This window comes from Cnephaeus nilssonii (genome assembly GCF_951640355.1).
Source record: "Cnephaeus nilssonii genome assembly, chromosome: X".
NCBI lineage: Eukaryota > Metazoa > Chordata > Mammalia > Chiroptera > Vespertilionidae > Cnephaeus > Cnephaeus nilssonii.
Window position 1 is genome coordinate 68081495 of NC_137071.1, and position 20650 is coordinate 68102144.

At 42.1% G+C, this 20650-nt stretch overlaps 1 protein-coding gene across 3 annotated transcripts in view; it reads right to left on the bottom strand.

Moving 5' to 3' along the window:
• Positions 1-5505: 5505 nt before the first annotated feature.
• The window catches only part of SYTL4 (synaptotagmin like 4), a 93029-nt gene continuing 77884 nt past the window's right edge, over positions 5506-20650 (bottom strand). For 2 of the 3 annotated variants that reach the window (XM_079764792.1, XM_079764793.1), the window contains exons 13-17: positions 19987-20148; positions 15115-15223; positions 13241-13340; positions 12277-12485; positions 5506-7232 (exon numbers count right to left, since the gene is read on the bottom strand). In XM_079764792.1, the coding sequence (XP_079620918.1) occupies positions 7057-7232; positions 12277-12485; positions 13241-13340; positions 15115-15223; positions 19987-20148 (756 nt within the window). In that variant the 3' untranslated portion in view covers positions 5506-7056. The remainder of the gene's footprint in view (positions 7233-12276; positions 12486-13240; positions 13341-15114; positions 15224-19986; positions 20149-20650) is intronic. The other variant, XM_079764794.1, reaches the window with a different exon arrangement.

Genomic DNA, 20650 nt, shown 5'->3' on the forward strand with positions numbered 1-20650 from the left:
CACACTGCACATATCTTATTTTGAAGTAAAAAAACAAAAAGGCAAAAACACCCACATGTGGCCCGCGGGCCATAGTTTGAGGACGCCTGCTCTACACTACTATTGATTCCATATAAATTATTCTTTATTTCAGTTAGTGTATCCTTCATTTCTGACTGATGCTTTTTCATGTCTTTGAAATTCTCACTGAGAACCTTTAAATTCTCACTAAGTCCCTTGAAGATCTCATTAAGTTCTTGAGCATCCTTATAACCATTGTTTTTGAACTCTGTATCTAGTAGTTTTCTTGCTTCCATTTCATTAAATTATTTTTCTAGAAATTTCTTCTATTCTTTCATTTGTGACATGTTTCTTTGTCTCTGCATTTTGGCTGATTCCCTGTGTTTGTTTCTGTGTATTAGTTAGAGTTGCTATGTCTCCTGGAATTGGTGGAGTGGCCTTGTGTAATAGGTGTCCTGTAGGGCCTAGTGGCTCAGCCTCCCCAGTCACCTGAGCTGGGCAGTCTAGGTGCGCCCCTGTGTGGGCTGTGTGCACTGTCTTGTTATAGTTGAGCCTTGATTTTGACATCAATGGAAGGAATTGACCTCCAGACCAATTGGCAGTGAGGACCAGCTGTGACTACAGCAAAAGATCTGCTGTGCAGGAAATACCCCTATGGAGCAGGACTTGCTTCAGTGGGGCTTTGGTGCTCACTAAGTCTGCCCCATGAGTGTGTCACTTGTGGATGTGTAGAGTTATAATCTGGCATGATCTGAAGCTCTCCACCAGGTGCACTGGCTCTGGGGCTTCCTAGAGGTTCAAAGTCAGCCACTGCCTGTGCCCTACACAAGCCACAGTGATCTGCAGATGGTTGCTACCTGTGTTGAGCTTAGAGGTGCCCAGGAGAGGCCAAACTCTGAACCAAGGCAGGCTTCTGCTAGTGCCGGGCCTGGGACTGCTTATCAAGTGATATGGGGCATGCTGAGTCCAGCTGCTACTTGTTTGAGAGATTTTAGGAAAGTCTGAAACCTGAACCAGGACTGGCCATTCATATGGAAAAGCCACTGCAAACAGCTTGGATAGGGCAGCAAATTGGGTGAAGCAGGGTCTCAGGGAATCATCAGGGCAGGGAAAACAGTGTGAGGCAGATTTATGGAGACTCAGATATGGTGTTTGCCACTCAGCTATGTGGTGGAGAAAGTTTCAGCATAGAAACAATGACCTCTGCAAGAACTTTTGTCTGGGAGAAAGCTGCCCCTGAGTTTTTGCCCCGATGGCAGACAATTTAGTTCCTCCCCATATGTCCCTGGATCCTTTCAAGCTGCTGCCTAAGCGCTGGAGCTCAGAGGGAGTGAGTCCCTGTGCTGGTCCTTTAAGAGGAACTGTCTGGGTCTCTAGCAACCTCTGTGTCACTCAGCCACAGTCCCTGCTGGTTTTTATAGCCCGAAGTTACAGGGACTTCTCTTTCCAGCACTGGAACCTTGGGCTGAGGGTCTGGTGTGTGGCTGGGATATCCACAGCCAATATATCCCTCCCAATTAAAAAAACATCACACGTGGGTGTCAGACTAGCCTAGTCCAGCCTCCACCCCTCCTACAAGTCTCAATGTGCTTTCATCTTTAATTCTCTAGTTGTAGGTCTTCCATCCAGCCAGATTTTAGGTGGTTCTGAATGATGGCTCTTCTGTATTTTAGTTGTAATTTTGATGTGGTTGTGGGAGGATGCAAGTACCACATTTACCTACCCCACTAGGTGTAGCAAATCAGGAGCCATTTGAAAGGGTGCTAGCCTGGGTGGGTCCTCAGGAACATGCCAAGGAGGGGTGAACCGTGTTAGCAAGCTTAATGGAGAAATAGTGCCTGCCAGTGTCTGACCAACTAGGTTAAAGAAAGGGAGAAACTGTCACCCACCAGCAACTCTGACTCAGGAGAAAGTTCTGACAGATCCGTGTCCCTCCAGTACATACCCTAAAATTAGTCTCAATGTATCACCTTTATATATGACCTAAGTGCTTTTTAAACTTCTGCCTCTGTGCCAGGACTCAGAGAGAGCACAACCTGGGTTTCCTACAGCCCTTCGGCTCTCCAAGACATAAGCACCTAGATTTTTCAAAGCCAGTTGTTATGGTGGTTCCTCTTCCTAGTGCAGTTCCCAAGCTAGGGCTTGGACCACTCACTCTTCTAGGACAACCTCCACTGTTGTGATACTCCTCCCATTTGTGAGTCACCACATGGAGAGTGGAGGGTAGGGTAGGTTATGACTAGACTTAGACTGTACCCCTCCTACTCATTTCAATGTGTCTTTTTCTTTATATCCGTAGTTGTAGAAAATCTTTTCTGCTAGTCTTCAGGCCATTGTCAGAGATAGCTGTTCTATATGTAGTTGTAGTTTTTATGTCAATGAGAGGAGGTAAGCTCAGGATCTTCCTACTCCACCATCTTGAACTCAAAGCCAGGAGCCTGGCTCTTGAATGCCAATTTAGCTTGTCTGTGAAATGTCATTCCTTGTTGTTGGTACACTGCCCCCCAAACAAACGTGTCTCTGGATGAGATCACCAACAACTGACCGTGTTTTAAATGGTTCCTCTACCCTCAGGTGGCAATAGAGGGCAGCACCATCATAACAAACAGAATACCTTAGCAAGTGTAGCTGAATTTTCCTCATAGGTTAACTGTATCATTGGTGGTTGGGGAAGCTTCAAAACATTCTTGGACTTGTCATTTCACCTTTTAGGGCATTAGTCTACAAATGCTATGTTTACCATTGCTTCATCTAAGAGTTGGGAAAATGCTACTATGAGTGGGAGCTTAGGAAGAAAAATCAGGCCAGAGCAGAATGCTTTCTTTGGCCCTATCCAACCTCTTCTTACTGAGCCTCTAGTCCCATAGTAAAAGGTGGTCAAAGCTGTCCCCTCCTCAGAGGAGCTCCAAGCTCATGATCTAGGAACACTTGCACCACTGCAAGCCTCAGTAAAACTAAACAATGGAAAAGGCACAAAAAAGATAGCCTAGTTTATTAAGTTCATCAGATAATCACTTTTAAGAGATGAGCATAGAGCAGATGGGAGCTACAGCAGCACAAAGTCTAGCCTTAGGGTCCAGGCATGAAATTTAAGGCAGGGCTATTGGGAAGTGTGGCTATACTCAGACCCCTGCTCTGGCTTCAGGCACACTTAACAGTCTGTCAGTGTTTTAAAGAACAGTGTTCTTCTCTGTGCTGCAGAGGACCTTCTGTTCCACACTCATGGAAGGGACCCAGTATCATGGTTAAGAGCCAGCACACTTTCTGATTTAGCTCTACCCAGGGGGTCATCAGTGAAAAATTAGAGGAGAAAAGGAAGCAGGCTGGGTAGAGAGGCAGAGCTTATGATGTTTGAGCATTCACTATATGCCAGGTGCCATTCTAAACATTCTATTGATTGACTCTGAAATGTTAACAAGAAACTTATAAGATAGGCACTATTATTATTCCCATTTTTCAGATGAGGAAACTGAAGCACAGCGAAGTTAGGCAACTTGCCTAAGACCAGACAGCTAGTAAGTGGCAGAGTCAGGATTTAAACAACAGTAGTCTGGCTCTAGTCAATATTCTTAAATATTATGCTATACTGCCCCTACCTCTTTTTCTACTTTTCATTTAAAGACAGCTGACAACTCCAAGCAAGGAGAAATATTTCACCTTCTATATATAATCTTGCTCAGACACAAGACTTCAGTGTGGACCCAGGAGGAGAGGCTCTTAAGTTGTAAAAATTCATTCCCCAAAGCAGAGCAATGGGACATAAATCATGAGCCCAGAACATGTGGGGCCAGTGGTAAATCATAGAAATGCTGTTTCTATTGGGGGTGGGAGATTTAGTGGAAATCTTTTAAAAATGCAAAATGAAAGTTAGGCAGTTGCTGAGTGGAATGAGATACAGAAGAAATTATCAAACTTGGACCAAAAAGGTCCCTTTCTTCCTCTTCCCTAAGGGAAGTATAGGAGTTGTGAAAGGCAGGAGGCAAGTTTTGGGCAAAAGGCAAAATACAATGAGTTTATGTCAGAAGTCTCCGGTCAGACAGAGTCTATTGTTCTAAAGGAAATTGAATGCCCTTCCTTATCTTTATCATTAACATGCCAAGTGGCAAGCCAGGGCATACAAGCAGTCAAAGGCCCAATGATAAATACTGCCTCCTGAACAGAGTTCCCATCGGGGCCTGACTCTCACATATAAATGCTTTAAAAAATTGAAAAGCTTTTGTTTTGTTTTACAATAGTTAAGGCAAGTCAGTCTTGCTTTCTTTAGGCAGTTTCACTGTAACCTCCTTTAAATTATAATTGACAAAATCTCAGCTCCTTAAGTAGGGAAAGGAGAGAGCAGAATTAGGCCCACTGCCAGCCCAAAGGGGCTAGCTCCACCCTGACCGTGTCCATACCTCTGCTTCTGTTCTTCTCTGTTCCCTTCTCTGCCACTCTCCTCCTAACTATTCAGTTAGTCAGCTGGCTAGGTAACTTCCAAAGCATTCTGATTGTCCTATTTTGTAAAATAAACTTATTTCTTCGGGATATTTTAGAAGACAGGAAGCATTCCTTCCTTGGAATCTTCATCCATAACACACATATCATCCTTGCAGGAAGAAGCATGGTACTATAGAGTCAGACCTTGATTCAAATCCTAACTCTTGCCTTGACTTTCCTCTGTAAAAAGGTAAATTTTTCTACTTCATATGGTTCTTGGAGAAATTAAGGCAATAATATGTAATATACCTAGCATAAAGCCTTGTACACAGAAGTTATTAAACATATACTAACTAGAGGCCCAGTGCACAAAATTGTGCACTCGTGGGGGGTAGGGACCCTCAGCCTGGCCTGTGCCCTTTCACAGTCTGGGAGCCCCATGATCGATCGCACCAAAGAGGTAGCCCCGTCCACCTGCTGCAGCCTGCCAGTCAGTGGTCTGGGCCTCCCTCTTTAGGGTGATCATGGAGCCCCCCGATTGATCAATCGCCCAGCCGGCCGGTGACCTGGCCTCCCTCTGCAGGGTGATCATGGAGCGATGGCTGGGCCCCCAACCAATCACATCACACCTGCCTTGGCTGGCCTGGCACCAGTGGGTGTCATAGCATGGTTGTCCGGAAGGTCATCCAGAAAGTCGTCTGAATGGTCCTTCTGCTGTTTGGTTGATTTGCATATCACGCTTTTTACACAAGAGGTCAAAAGTCACATAGACCTACCTAGAAACCCAGAGCCTTATTTCTCAGATGGATTACTTAGCATATGTGTTATTTATCTCTCAAAACAAAATAATGGTAGTAAGAGTGAAGGAAAAGGCTCTATATCTCCTAGAGAAGTTGAAGGATCAAGAAAGAAACACAGCTTGGAACATTTCCCCTGTGTACACCCCTCCAGCATGTGGTTGGGGGGCACAAAGCTAAAGGAGGAGTTCTCTTGGTACTTGAGAGAATGAAAAGTGGTGCCACTTTTAAGATGGCTTCTCAGTTCTTTCCCTACATACAATGGATCAGAGTTCAGTGGAGGCATCGGAAAGCAATGTGGGGAAAGGGAAATTTTCTTTGAATCTGTATACAACGGTTAGGGAAGGGCATTTGTCACTTTGTTCCTTATCCTTCAAGCCACATGAAAAACAACAATAGGAAGTCAGGACATCAGAGACAAAAGCATCTATAGAACCAACAAATGCAAACACTTAACAAGTGAGAACACTTTATTGAAGAACAAGTACATTTCAGTGGGTGGAGAACAAAGGAGCAAGTTACAGCACAGTATCTCAAGTTTGCCTTCCATTACAATATCAATCCATACCAAATAACCCTTTTAAAAACACTCCCATTCAGTTCACATATATAGCAGAGTCAGTGAGTGAGCACATGACAAGACTGACAGGTATTTCTTCTCCAGTATAGACTTCTTTCAAAAAATGACTATGTAGATACACATGGAAGAATAAAAAGGTCAGTTTGGAACAGTAAGTTTTAGAAAATGAACCTTAGCTCATTAAAATACTTCTTAGAAAGGTCTCAACATATCACTCCCATGTTACATCTAGGTTAAGATTAGGAAACAATAGAAAAAATAAGATCTGAAACCATTTCAAGAAAGAAGTCAGAATACATTATCTCGGAGCACTAACAGTGCCCAACCCGGAGAAACACTGGACCAGTTTACACAGTACTTGGCTATTCTGGTGGACAAAATGGTATGTAGACCATATTCTGTTTGGTAATACATTGTGGACACAAACACTAAGAAAGATGTGGTACATGTTGAGAATGAAGATGTCTTGCCTTTCATTAGAGAAACGAGCTCTCCAACAACCACTGTAACAGTTTAAATGCAAAGAATTCAACACAGACTGGAAGACACTTCAGCCTCAGTCACTCTGGTCCTCTGGAACCACCAAGAACTACTTGCTGCGCATGTCCATGACTTGGTCTAAAGGCTATTATTTAATTAAAGTGCTCTTTTAAAAGCAGCCCCATTATAAGGTATAGTGAAGGTGTCTAGAACCAGAAGGAACTGAATAATTTTCTTACCATTTCACAAAAACCATTAGACTCAAGCAAGGTGGAAACTGATTAAAAAACAAGAGGAGTTAAAAGCAAAGTTCTAGAAATTTGTCAAGGTAGAAAAGGAATTAAAAGCATAAATTAGAGAGGAAGGAGAGGACCTACTCACCTTTCTACCATCTTCTCCTGTCTTTAGTAACCCAACCCTGCTTCCCAGATCCTTGGCCTCAGACCAGGAACACATTTAAACATAGATTATTACTAATGCCAGAGGCAGCCAGGGCTTCCTAGGGAAGTAAGAACAAGGATAATAAGACAGAAGATAAAAAAGTTATTTTAAAACGTTTTAGAAGTTAATTAAAACTCAGAAAGATATAAGAATGGACTTTGCAAGTATACTAGCTTACGCACAAATAAAAAACATTTTGAAGAGACCCTTATTCTTGAACCTGTTTCCAAAAGAGGAGCATGTCTGCAACACTCTAGCATAGTGAGATTTATAGAAATACATATTTGTATACACATAGACATAATACACATATTAAATTATAAATCTTTACTCTTGGTTTCTTCACTTCCTCTGACTTTCTCTGGCCAACTCATAAACCGGCTTCTGCTTGGCCATCGAGGAACGAAGTTGCAGAGTCCCTTCTGCCCAAGACCCTGGGTACTGTCGCATCTTCTGCCACAAGCTCACTTCTTCCCCAGTCGAGTCCATCCAGTCCACCACTTCCCCATTACTGATCCCTGAAAAGAAACACCAGAGGAGGCTGAACAGGAACCCCACCCCTTAGCTCACCAGAAAAGATGGGTTTACTACAAGGATAGCCAGCCACCCCATAAAAGACAGTGTGCTATGAAGATGGACTAATAGGGACAGCAGACTTCCCTGGGAAGTATTCCCCGATGATTCTGCACAGCTATTCCTGAGACTCTGTCAAGAGGCTTCTGATTAATGAAATGGTACTCCAACTGGGACACCAATAGTTAGAGACCTCTTATTCTGAGGCTGGTGTGGAGCTCTGGTGTCTGAGAACTCACCTCATGCCAGAGCTATTGCCCTTCTGTTATTGCCAACTTGACTTAAATGTTTTGTGTGGTGGTGTGTGTGGTTTTTTTTATAATAAATATTTATTGTTCAGATTATTACAGGTGTTCCTCTTTTTTCCCCCTCATAGCTCCCCTCCACCTGATTTTCCACCCCACCCCATGCCCTTACCCCCCGCCACTGTCTTCATCCATAGGGGTAAGATTTTTGTGCAATCTCTTCCCGCACCCCTCAGACCCCCTTCCCCCTGAGAATTGTCAGTCCACTCCCTTTCTTTTTTTTTTTTTAATTTCTTTATTGATTAAGGTGTCACATATTTGTCCTCATCCCCCCATTCCCATCCCACACCCCTCCCCTTGGATGCCCCAACCTTCTGTTGAACTTAAGCATTGGTTAGGCTCATATGCATGCACACAAGACCTTTGGTTGATCTCTCCCCCCTCCCCGCACCCTCCCCTATCCTCCCTCTGAGGCCCGATAGTCCGATCGATGCCTCCTTGTTTCTGGTTCTGTTCTTGTTCATCAGTCTATGTTGTTCATCATTTCCCCTAGATGAGCGAAATCATGTGTCACTAGAGATATAAGAATTGAATGTGCGACGAGCAATAATAGTTATGCTGACAGGCAAATGAATCAGTCTGTAGTGAGTTTCTTTCTGGACCAACAGTTCTTTTGAGACCCAATATCAATGTCCACCAGTTCCCTATGAGTACATGTCGGCACTGACCCCTCAGCTCTGGATGGTGGACAAATGGTGGTAATGCAGGTCCGACTCCCTCTGGTTTGGTCTCGGCCGGACCCAGGGGCACTGCTTCACCCGGATCCAGGGGCCCACGGCCTCTCCCGGACCCGGGGCCAGGCTCACCCGGATCCAGGGGCCCACGGCCTCACCCGGACCCGGGGCCAGGCTCACCCGGATCCAGGGGCCCACGGCCTCACCCGGACCCGGGACCCAGGCTCACCCGGATCCAGGGGCCCACGGCCTCACCCGGACCCGTCCACTCCCTTTCTATGTCCCTGATTCTATTATATTCACCAGTCCATTCTGTTCTTCAGAATTTTTATTCACTTGATTTTTAGATTCACTTGTTGGTATGTATGTATTTGATGTCTTTTTGTTGTTCATAATTTTTACCTTTACTTTTTTCTTCTTCTTCCTCTTCTTAAAGAATACCCTTCAGCATTTCCTGTAATCCTGGTTTGGTGGTGATGAACTCCTTTAGCTTTTTCTTGTCTGTGAAGCTCTTTGTCTGACTTTCAATTCTGAACGATAGCTTTGCTGGGTAGAGTAATCTTGGTTGTAGGTTCTTGCTATTCATCACTTTGAATATTTCTTGCCACTCCCTTCTGGCCTGCATAGTTTCTGTTGAGAAATCAGCTGACAGTCGTATGGGTACTCCCTTGTAGGTAACTAACTGTTTTTCTCTTGCTGCTTTCAAGATTCTCTCTTTGTCTTTTGCCCTTGGCATTTTAATTATGATGTGTCTTGGATGGTCCTCTTTGGATTCCTCTTGTTTGGGGTTCTGTATGCTTCCTGAACTTGTAAGTCTATTTCTTTCACCAGGTACGGAAAGTTTTCTGACATTATTTCTTCCAATAGGCCTTTAATATCCTGCTCTCTCTCTTCTTCTGGAACGCCAAAAATTCAGATGTTGTTACGCTTAAAGCTGTCCCAGAGGCTCCTTACACTATCCTCACACTTTTGGATTCTTCTTTATTTCCACCTCTCTGGTTGGGTGTTTTTTGATTCCTCATATTCCAGTTCTTTGGTTTGACTCTTGGGGTACGTTGATCTACAGTTGAGTTTCTGTATATTCTTTATTTCAGACAGTGTATGCTTAATTTCTGACTGGTCCTTTTCCATTTTTTTTTTTGGCATTCTCATTAAGGTTCTTGATGGTCTCACTAAGTTCCTTGGAGGTCTCTTCAAGTTTCTCAACGGTTTTTAGAAGATTCTTGAGTAACCTTATAAATGTGGTTCTGAACACTGTGTCGTCCAGTAGTTTACTTTCCTCCATGTCTCCCGTTCGTGATATGCTTCTGTGTCTCCGCATTTTGGCTGCCTCCCTGTGTTGATGGAGTGGCTTGGTGTGGTAGGTGACCTATAGGGGCCAGTAGCTCAGCTTCCCCAATCACCCAAGGTGGTCGCTCTTAGTACACCCCTTTGTGGGCTGAGTGCAAAGTCTTGGTGTAGTTAAGTCTTGATTGCTGTTGGTACACTGGGAGGAATTGACCTCCAGGCCAATTGGCTGTGAGGACCCGCTGTGTCTATAATGGGAGAACTGCTGTGCTGGAGACACGCTTATGGTGCAGGACTTGTTTCAGTGGGGCTTTCGTGCTGAGTCCACCTCCCGAATGTGTCACTTATGGGTGTGAGGAGTTGAAATCTGGTGTCTCACACTGACCACTAGGTGCATTGGCTTCTGGATCTCCAATGGGGTGCAGGTCAGCTACTGTCTGAGGCTGCCCTGCAGGTGCTACAGTGAGAACCACAGTCCTCTCCTCCCTGCTTGGAGCTTGGAGGCTTTGGCGCTGTCTGTACCGGGTTGCCAGTTTACTAGGTTTAACTGCAATAGAGAAGGCCATTCATATGCAAAAGCCACTGCTTGGAGCTTGGGTATGTTGGTGGATTGTGTGGGGTGGAGTCTCAGGGCATCACTAGGCTAGGGCGTGGCAAACAGTGATGGCTGGCCATGAGCCGTCTCGACCGCCTCCCCGCGTCTCGCGCCCCGGCACAGCAAAAGGTTATTCTTGTGCGCAGCTCTGCAAGCAAGCCACCCTCACTTTCCAACTCGATGGCAGACAGCCCAGTTTCTCCCCAGAAACTGGATTTCAGAGAGATCGGGAGCTTGTCTCTCTTCAGGCCAAAGAAAGCAACACCCGCTGACAACCGGGCTCCGCCATCAGCTCGTATCCCGCGCACATCCCCGTACCTCAGTTTTTCAGTGTTTGTACCCTGAATGCTCTTTTCTCTTTCTGTCTAGTTGTAGAGCCTCCAATCAGCCAGCTTTTCCCGTGGTTCTGGGCAATAAACGTTTTGTCTCTTAGTTGTAGTTATGAAATTGTTGTGGACGGCAGCAGTTAAAATGTTTACCTACGCCACCATCTTGGATCTTCCTGTGTGTGTTTTTAATAAAGAAGCTGAACACCTTTTTTCTCTAGCTGTAAACTCCAGGCCTGAAGTTAGGATTGTATGTAGCCTCATTACTATTCTCTTGTACATTCATTCAATAAACATTTATTGAGTGCCGACTATTTGCCAGTACTCTTCTAGTCTCTAGGGAATATAGTATTGTAGGTGAGGAAAGCAGAAAAAGTCCTGCCTGTAGGTGGCTTACATTTGAATAGGAAAGACAGAAAATATCCAAGTAAATCAATAAGAGTAATTCAGATAATGAGGTAAATGTCATGAAGTTAGTAAACAAGGTGATTTGTAGTGCGTAGAGCAGGGCATCCTTTAGATGGAGTGGTCTGAGGGCCTCTATGAAAAGGAGACATTTGAGTCAAGATCTGAAGGATAGGAAGGAGCCAGCCTTTCCAGACAGGGAGAACACTAATTGCTGAGGTTATAAAGTGGGAATAAGCTTGATATATTTGGAGAGCAGAAAGAAAGTCATTGTGGTTGGAGCATAGTGAGTAAGCAGGAGAGATACAGAGATGGATCATAAAGGAACAGAGAAGGTCTAGATCATATGGGGCCTGTAGGCATGCTGAGAACTTTGTTCTAAGTGCAATAGGAAGCCACTGAAGGGTTTTAAGCAGGGAGCTGACATGAACTGGCTTATATATGTAAAAATATCATCCTAGATGTTTTGTGTTAAATGCTTTGTATGAGTTAATATATAATTACTATTTAAGGCCACAGGAATGCAGAGACTATAGAGAAAAGAAAAGGATCTAAGACTATGCCTTAAGAAACACCAACATTTAGAGTTTGTGTATAGAATGAGGAAACTACAAAGAAAATTGAGAAGGTGAGCAGTGAGTTAAAAGGGAATCAAGAGTATAATGTCTTGATTAAAAGCTAAGTATTTCAAGAAAAGGGAAGTGATCAGCTACATTGAATAGCACTTAAAATTCTAGTAAGAGTAAAACAAAACTTTGGCAGAAGCAATTGCTCAGTGGAGTGGTGGGACAGAAGTCAGCTCACAGTGGATTGAAGACTAAAGAAGAGGTGAGGGAGTGGAGATAATTATTTTTAATAAGTTAAAAGGGAGTTGTAGGATTAAGGGAAGGTTTATGTTTTTCAAAATCAGAAATACCAGAGCATATCTGTTTTCACCTCCAGTAGGGAGGCAGAGAGAATGAAGAATGAAACTGATCAGTCAGGAGAGATAGGAGATTCCAGAAGTGAGGTCATTGAGAGGTGAGGATATAATTCAAACATTTGGAAAGAGATTGGCCTTTGCTAGAAAGGACCCTTCTTTCATTATGACAGGATGGAAGATGGAAATTATAGGTACAGATATAAGTAGGTTTTCAGATATTTTTGGTGGGAAGATGATGGATGGTGTTCCTGGCAATCAGGGTCACATTTATCTGTACACATAAGAAAGAGTACATGAGCTGTATTCCTCTAGGCCTGTACATAGTAGGTACTCAATAAATATTGGTTGAACATTAACTCAAAGAAAAGAAGACAACTCCTGTCATAAAGAATCTTTGTAGAGAGGAAGTTAGTTATATTGGGAGAGAAATGTACAAAAGGCCTTTAAGATATTGAGGAAGGGGAGAAGCTCTCACCTGTGCCAACACCCAGCCTGACCCCTCCCAGGAAGTCATTGCTGGCCAGGGGCTCCCGGTCCCACACAGTCAGTTCCAGGCACATGTGTTGTAGATCTTCCAGCTTCACACCATTATAGACAAATGTATGGTTGTAGTGGGGATTCAGGGTCTTCTTCATCACAGGAGTTTTACGCTTACTGGCCTTATTCCTCATGGGAAGGAGGTATCTGGCAGAGGGCGGGGAATAATCAACAACCTACTCAAGTCTGGCAATATGTATCTAAATTCTCCTTTCCACTACCACAGGCCTAGCTCAGGGATGTGTGAAAACTCTCAGATCCTAATATAAATATTCCTGCCTTGGAATCTGAAGCAGAGTTCCTACTGCCCCCCACTAGATCATTCATTTGATTCAATTCCTTCAACCTGGAGAGAAAATTAATATGTTATTCTATTTAAAATATTATATTAAATTAAAAATGGATTTTAAATATTTGTTTACATTTCTTTTGGGCAAGGTCCTCTTTAAATGAAACAAATGTTAGTAATTATAGGTATAGCCAAACATGATTTACTTGAGAACTTAATTCAGGGGGTGATCTATAATTTGGGGAAAGCTAGCATTGCTTAAATATTGTAGGGAACAAAGTAATGAGTCCCCAAATCTTAACTGTCAGGGGACAGATGTTTTTTATTATTATTAAGGATTAATTAAGAGTATAAGTCTGTAACAAAGGAAAAGCCAAACCTATCTGTCTCCACCCTCTTCTTTGGCATTCAGCACTACAATCCAGTCCAAACTGAGCTTAGACCAGTGCAAATGTGGTAGTGGTGGTTTTGCAGTAAATTTCAGGGAAAATATTGCTTGCTGGAGGTGGTAGAACACACAAGTATAATATCCACAGAGAAAGGTTAAATTGGGCTTCTCCCTTAGCTCTCTTATCCTAAAACTGGTTAATTTCATGCTGGTCCAGGGACTCACCCCTTGACAAAGCTGTCTGAAGTCCCTCCTGATTTGGCAGCCGTCAGGTTCTTGGCTTCTTTGATCCATACCTGGAGCTCTCCCCCTTCCCCACCTTTACCTGTAAGGGATGTCAGCCATAGCAAATAAGTGAGCCCCTACACCTCCAGACTTCTCTTGAGCTTTATCTACATAGCATTTCCTTCCCTTGCTCCTGAAGGCAGCAAGCTCCATAACTGGACTGCACCCGGCCCGGATTCTCAGTACCTAGCAGAGTTCCTGACAGTAAGCAATAAATGCTCAATTAATAAAAACAACAGCAATAAATGCTTATAGAAAACTTGCTATGTGTCAGATTCTATGTTAAGCATTTAATTATTAAAATAACCCTATTATCTATAAAATAGGGTTAGAGATGAGAAAATTGAGCATTAGAGAAATAAAGTTGCCTAATATTAGTTGAATGGTTAAAACAAGAGGACTCCTCCACTGTGTTCTTGATCCTACTCCCACTTCACAGGATTCATCAGGCATCATTAATTTCAACCCCCATCTCCCATTTTTAATATCTGTTTTTCCACTGGTCCCTTTCCTTCTGTCTAAATATCTGCTAATCTCATCTCTCCTTTTAAAAATATATTTTAAAAAGAAAAATGCCTTTCAACCTTGTCTCATTTTCAGGCTATTCTCTATGTCTCTCCTTTCTTTTGCCATCAATTATCCTGAAAAAAAAAAGGAGTCCACACTCAATACCTCTACTTCTTTGCCTCATTCACTCTGCCCAGTTTCTACTGAAATCTGGTTTCTGCTTTAACATCCATAAGCCATGTCTTCTCAATCCTCATTGGGCCTGACCTCCCAGTAGTATTTCAGTACTGTTGACAAATCCCACTCCCTTCTTCAAGCTCTATCCTGGCATTGCTCTCTCCTGATAACCCCCTATCTCACTGGCTTTTCTTTCTCTCTTCAACCTTTATGATGGTGACATTTCCCATGGCTCTATCCTTGCCTCTCTTCTCTAGTCATTTTGCACAACCTCCTTGGGGATGTAATTGATTCCCCACATCCTATAGTTAGACTTTGATGTAGGTATCTTTTTTAAGAACTTTGGGTTTCTATTACCAATACATAAATTTCAACTCCTTACTATTAGGTTCAAGGCCCTTTTCAGTGGAGCTCTAGCCTCAGCAACAATTTCAGCCCCACTCCCATATCTATATCCTATAACTCTAGCCCCACTGAAAAAAGGACTTCACTCCTTCACACTCACATACACCCCACATTTACCATGATCATGCTATTTTCTCTTCTGGAAATGTTCTTCTCACCTCATCCTCTTCCTTTTATGCCTGATAAAGTCTTAAGTCCGGTTTCATCATTACTTTCTCTTTAAAGCTCTCCCAAACTTAAGCAGAAAGAATTATCACTCCTGCATCTGTATTCTTTTTGCATATGACTTTCTTGCTAAACTAAGCTTCTCAATGGGGGCAAATATCATGTCTCATTCATCTACATATCCATAGTCACTAGCACAGTGCCTGGTATGTTGATTCACTCTTCTTCAGCCTTCAACTTCCTGTCCCTCATTCTTTAACACCTCTTACAGCCATCCTTTCTAAGCCCCAAGGTTTCGGTTCTGTGCTGCCCTCTTAGTAGCTTGCCACAGCTGGACCAAGACCAAGTTAGTTTAATAACCTAAAAAATTAAATGCCAACCCTGAGGCATTCCCTTCTGGTTAAAAAATGCAGAAAAGGCTTACTTAGTAAGTAAAGGAATCTTCCCTAGAAGATGATCCAGGGCTCAACTCAATGTGATCTCTCCAACAGTGCTATCCACCTCATACAGATCCTTTACAGAAGATAAGGGCTAAACCCAGGGCCCCAAAGAAAACTCACTCTTTTTCCGGTCACCTCCAACAGGGAGTTTGGAGGCTGGGATGTATTTCAATGAAACCACCAACTCGCCTTTGTGTGATGGCAAGCCAGTCAGGGACTCAGCACTGATCTGAAACACAAGGAAACCCAAGGTCAAGCTGGGCTTTTCAGGAGTTGTTGGGACCTCTTTCTGAGGAGATTCTAAAATTATCCCCCCAAACAGCTTCACAGCATGAGGATCCTTCTCCTTATGAATATAATCCAGGGTCCCTAGGCTATGACAGTCACAGGTTTCTAAGACAATTTCTTCAGAAGGAGATGCAGAAGAACCAACTAAAAGTCTTCTGCAATGCCCACTATTTTACTACTTGGTGATACACCTACTAGATTCCAAACACCCTCACAGGTCTTCCAGCAAGCTTGTCACATAAACTCACAGGGGACTGACACCATGATGAAGGATTCTACTACAAGTATTGTTAGTAATAGCCAAAAAGTGGAAACAACTTAACATATCAATCAATATAGGAAAGGTTAAATGAGTGTTTTTAATGCCCTCATATGGCATATGGCATGCAATCATCAAAAGAATGTGGTGAATCTGTACACACTGACATGGAAAGATATCCAACATGTTAACCCTACCAGACCTGAGGCCCTGAACCTAACTGTCCCCTATACCTGGGCTCCTGAGCATTAAAGAGAAAAAAGCAACCTGATATAGAAAAATGTTAGTCACATGCAAACAAGTGGTTAGAATAAGATGGAACTTGGAGACATTGTAGAAAATAGGTTTACCTTTCATCTAGTGCCAATATTCCACCTCAGAGTCTGAATCAACCAAAGTATCGACCACCTGTTGGACTGTGATAAGCCTAGACCTACTTCGCTTTCCTGTTGAAGTGCTTGGTTCATCAGCCACTCGTTTCATTGTGAATTTTCAGAATTTTTTCACATCAAACCACACAAAGTCAATTCAAACATATGGGGGCAGACATTTGCAATGGCTAACTATGAGGTTTGACCACGATTGGTTGGTTATTTTTAGTTTGTGACGCATTTTTTTCACGTACCAGGCAAAGTACCGAAAATTAGGTACAGCGGTATAGCAGCAGATTCAGTAATTACCGAAAAATTGGTACAGCGGTCTGGTGAGGTTAAGTTACTAAAGCAAGATGCAGAAAAGTATCCCACTTATCTTATCTAATAAAGATGGAATATGCTAATTGACCATCACGCCCTCACAAAGATGGCGGTGCCCACAGCCAATAAGGAGGGGATATGCCACGCCCTCAAAGATGGCAGCACTCACAGCCACAAGATGGCAGCACCCAGTCCCCTCAGCCCTGCTGGGGCGGCAGGCGCGCAGCAGGGCCAGGTCCACCCCCAGGTGGGTCTGGACACTCCGCACACCTGCCTCCAGAGTCCCCCAGTCCCCTCAGTCCCCCAGCCTCCCAGGGCCGGCCCGAGGTGCAGGGAAGCCTTGGATGGTGGCTGCCTAGCCACCTAGGGCCACCCAAGGCTCAGGTAAACAGGGCTGGCCAAGGCTTGCGCTGCTGGCAGTGGCAGCAGCAGAGGTGTGATGGGGGCACTGCCTTCCCCTGATCACCGGGTCACCTCCCACCCCTGAGGGCTCCCAGACTGTGAGAGGGGGCAGGCCGGGCTGAGGGACCCCCCCTCTAGTGCATGAATTTTCATGCACCAGGCCTCTAGCATTAAAATATATTCATATTTGTACATATGTATATATGTATGTAAGAAATGATTATTATCATTATCACTTAAATAGTACTTACTCTGTGCCAGGCACTGTTATAAGTACTCTAAGTATATCATTTTGTTTAATCCTCAAAATAGTCCCTATTAAATAGTTACTATTGTTCCCATTTTACAGATTATGGAACAGGGGAACAGAGAGGTTAAGTAATTTGCCCAAGTTTACACAGTAATTGGCAGAGGCAGGATTCAAATTCAGGCATTAACCACTCTACTACACTGCATAGAAACCCCCCCAAAGGATACAGACAAACTTAACACTTGTTTCTTCTAAGGAAGGGAATGGAATGGTAAAAGAAAAGAGGGCTTTCACATTTTATTCTGTATATGTCTGTATAGAGAATAGCATGTATCACTTTAATGACCTTCAAAGAAACATTTTCTTAAAGAAAGCTTCTCATAAAAAAATTGAGGGCTAGATGGAACTCTGTTACAAGGACTTGAATATGCAGCAATTTTTATTTCAAATTTATTTATGTTACTTTTGATTAATGACTATCTCTATCACTAGAATCTAAATGCCAGAAGTACAGGAATCAAGCCTGTTCATCCTAGTATACCCAACACTTAGCAAAGTTCCTGGCACATAGTACATGCTCCATAAATATTTACTGAATGAATGCAAAAGTGAATGAATGAATGTCCTGGATGAACAGCAAGTGGTCTTTCATCTTTGGCTGTGGGTAGCAGAACTGCTTTACTCTATTGGCTCTTTCAGGATGGCTCTGTTCTTTATGCTTTAGTATCTTGAGCATGAGCTGATGCACACTAGAAATGCCCTTTTACCTGCCTGTGTTCACCAGGGCTCCTCTAAATGAGGTCCTTATCGTTGACTACATCAATGCCAGGAGGGCATAATCCTTATAACTTTAAAAAAATGTACCACATACCCAGAATGCACAAAGTTTAGTGTATGGGTGACAGAAAGAAAAGGGAAGTAATAGTAGTTATCAGAGGGTAAGGGGGTTGGGGGGAGGACATAGAGAGTAAAGGGGGTCAAATGTAAGGTGATGGAGGAAAACTAGATTTCAGGTGGTAAGAACACAATAGAGTACACAGATTTCGTATTATAAAGTTGTACACATGAAATTTGTATAATGTTGTTAACCAATGTTACCCCAATAAATTCAATATAAAAAATAATAAAGGTGGTGAATGCCTGGAAGAGAATATTGATTGGGAGGCAAAAAGATTACTGGGGGAAAAAACAAATGAACTAGAGACAATAAATGTAGAATGTTTTAAGTTAAAATAGATATGTAATATTGAAATGGTCTTTGTATTGTTTATAAAATGTCTACAAAATTTAAATTGTGAACTTCAGTGGACTCTTAAGAATTGGATTTAGCCTTAGTTGGAAATTGGTGTGTTTGTTTCAATAATATATCTTCATTCTGGTTCAAAATAATTGCAAAGAGCAAATACCTCCATTTTAATGCAGCTTTAATTTGATGTGAAGCATTTTTATTGGCAGTAGTTCATGATGGTTTGTACTACCATTTCTAATATAATTATATCAACTGTAGGCCCTTGAGAGAACGACTGTGTGCCAAATGCTTAAAAAATTCTAAATTTCTAACAATATGCTATAGTTTTGTGATAATTTCTTTCCTGTTTTTACTAGTATTTAAAGGGACAAATTTTACTTTTTACTGGTGGTTTTGGAGGGCAGTAGCTATCAAAATATTATATGTACATTTCCTTTGACTCAGCAGTTCCGTCATCAGAAATTTCTTCTATAGTCACATATATTACAGCAAAGGTTTAACAGGGAAAAAAAAGCAAACAATTTAAATGTATATCAGTGGGGGAATGGTAAATAAATTACAATACAGGCACATGAAAGAATATTATACAGCAATAAAAATGAGATAGATCTGTAAGTGATGGCAGAGAAAGATGTCCATGATAAATGATAAATAAAAAATCAAGATATATATAAACAATGAGTTTTGTATGAGCCCATTTGTGTAAAAAGGAAAAAATGTAATTCGATATGTGCACATTTGTGCTGCTTAAAATTTCTATAAAGTTATCCAAGTAGTTGATAAACAGTTATTTCTAGGGAATGGAATCTACTTTTCTTCTTATACATGTCTATGTTGTTTTCATTTTTAACCATGTACATATAAATTCTTTTATTCTTAATTTTTAAATGAGTGGTATCACACACACACACACACTAAAAAGTTCAAGCACTTTAAAAGGGCAGATAGAGAAAACTAAATTGCCCTCCCACCTCAGTCTCTCCTCCTGGAGGCAGCCACTATTACTAGTTTCTTGTCTACCTTTCCAGAAATATTCTATGTGCCATGTCCTATTTTTAGCAATTAAAACGCTAGTATAAAAAAAGTGTTACTGAAGGACCTTGAAATTGAATAGTTCTGATAATCAAGAAGTCCTAACTCTGTTTTAGCAACTTCATCTTAACCAGAATGACAGCAACCTATTGAATGTTCATTATGTACCAGGCACTAATCGGTACTTTTAATACAATCCTTCAAACGAGGAATGTTATTATCTTCATTTTATAAATGAAAAAACTAAGGTTCACAGAAGTTAGGTGACTTACCTAAGTTATTTTATAAATTAGATGACTTAACTACCTGGCAAATAGCAGGACCAGGATTCAAATCTAGGTCTGTACTCAAATCCCAGCCACTATTATACACACTGATAAACTCTTACCTGAGGTGCCATCTCCATTTCCATGGCTTGTGTTACCAAGAGCACAGCAATTGGAACTCCATTAATTGTTTTACTTCCCACTTCTTTAGTGAAAAAGTTAGCTTGGGAAAGGAGTGCAGATTAGGATACACCGAAAAGGTTAGCTTGGAGACGAGGTGCAATTTAGGATGTTAGGATATACCCAGGCTCTGGAAGTTTAGGAGGAAAAGTGTGGCACACATATGAAAGACTTTTCAAAGAAAACTATGGCTTCATCTGCTGGTCATACAAGTGCATATGAAATTACTGTCAAACTCGGAAACTCCAGCAGAGTGCACTAGAACTATACAACAGACTACATTCAAAGACAGTACCAACAAGTACCAGCAGAGGACACTGGAGACAACTCCACCTCAGATGCAAACTGCCTGAGTTGTAAAAGCAGACTACCTTTCCATGCAAAGGAAGGCAATGATCCAGTTTCTTATCAAGCTTCCAGGAATCCATCTGGACATCTGCCTCTCCAAGAAAAGTGTTTCTACCAAAACGACCATGATGCCAAACTGAGAACTGCAACGTCCTCTGGGCCAGGAGAGATTCTGGGATCTCATACTGTGAAAAACAAGGAGAAGACCAAGATAATTAGTGATAATTCCTCAGCAAAGATTACTCCAAAATCTGAGCAACCATACCCAAAGTCCATAGTATCAAACATCACATTACTCTAGTCCCTAAGCACTATGAGTTTCCTCACTCAAAGCCTCCACTTACCCCATTTGACCAAAATAACCTACCATATTCCATGGGAGAACCTGGAAATTAATTTTCCTTGAGTGGGTAAGAGAATACTGGAACATTAAAAAAAACTGCCCAGAGACTCCTGATCCCAAATGATGCTATTTAAATTTTACTTTATAATTATAGATTATATTCAACATTATTTTGTATCACTTTCTGGTATATAGCACAGCGGTTAGACAATCATAAGTTTTACAAAGTGCCCCCCCTCCCAATATTTCAAGTACCCACCTGGCACCATACATAAGTTATTACAATATTGTTCACTATATTCTCTGTGCTGTACCTTACATCCCCATGACTATTTTGTAACTAC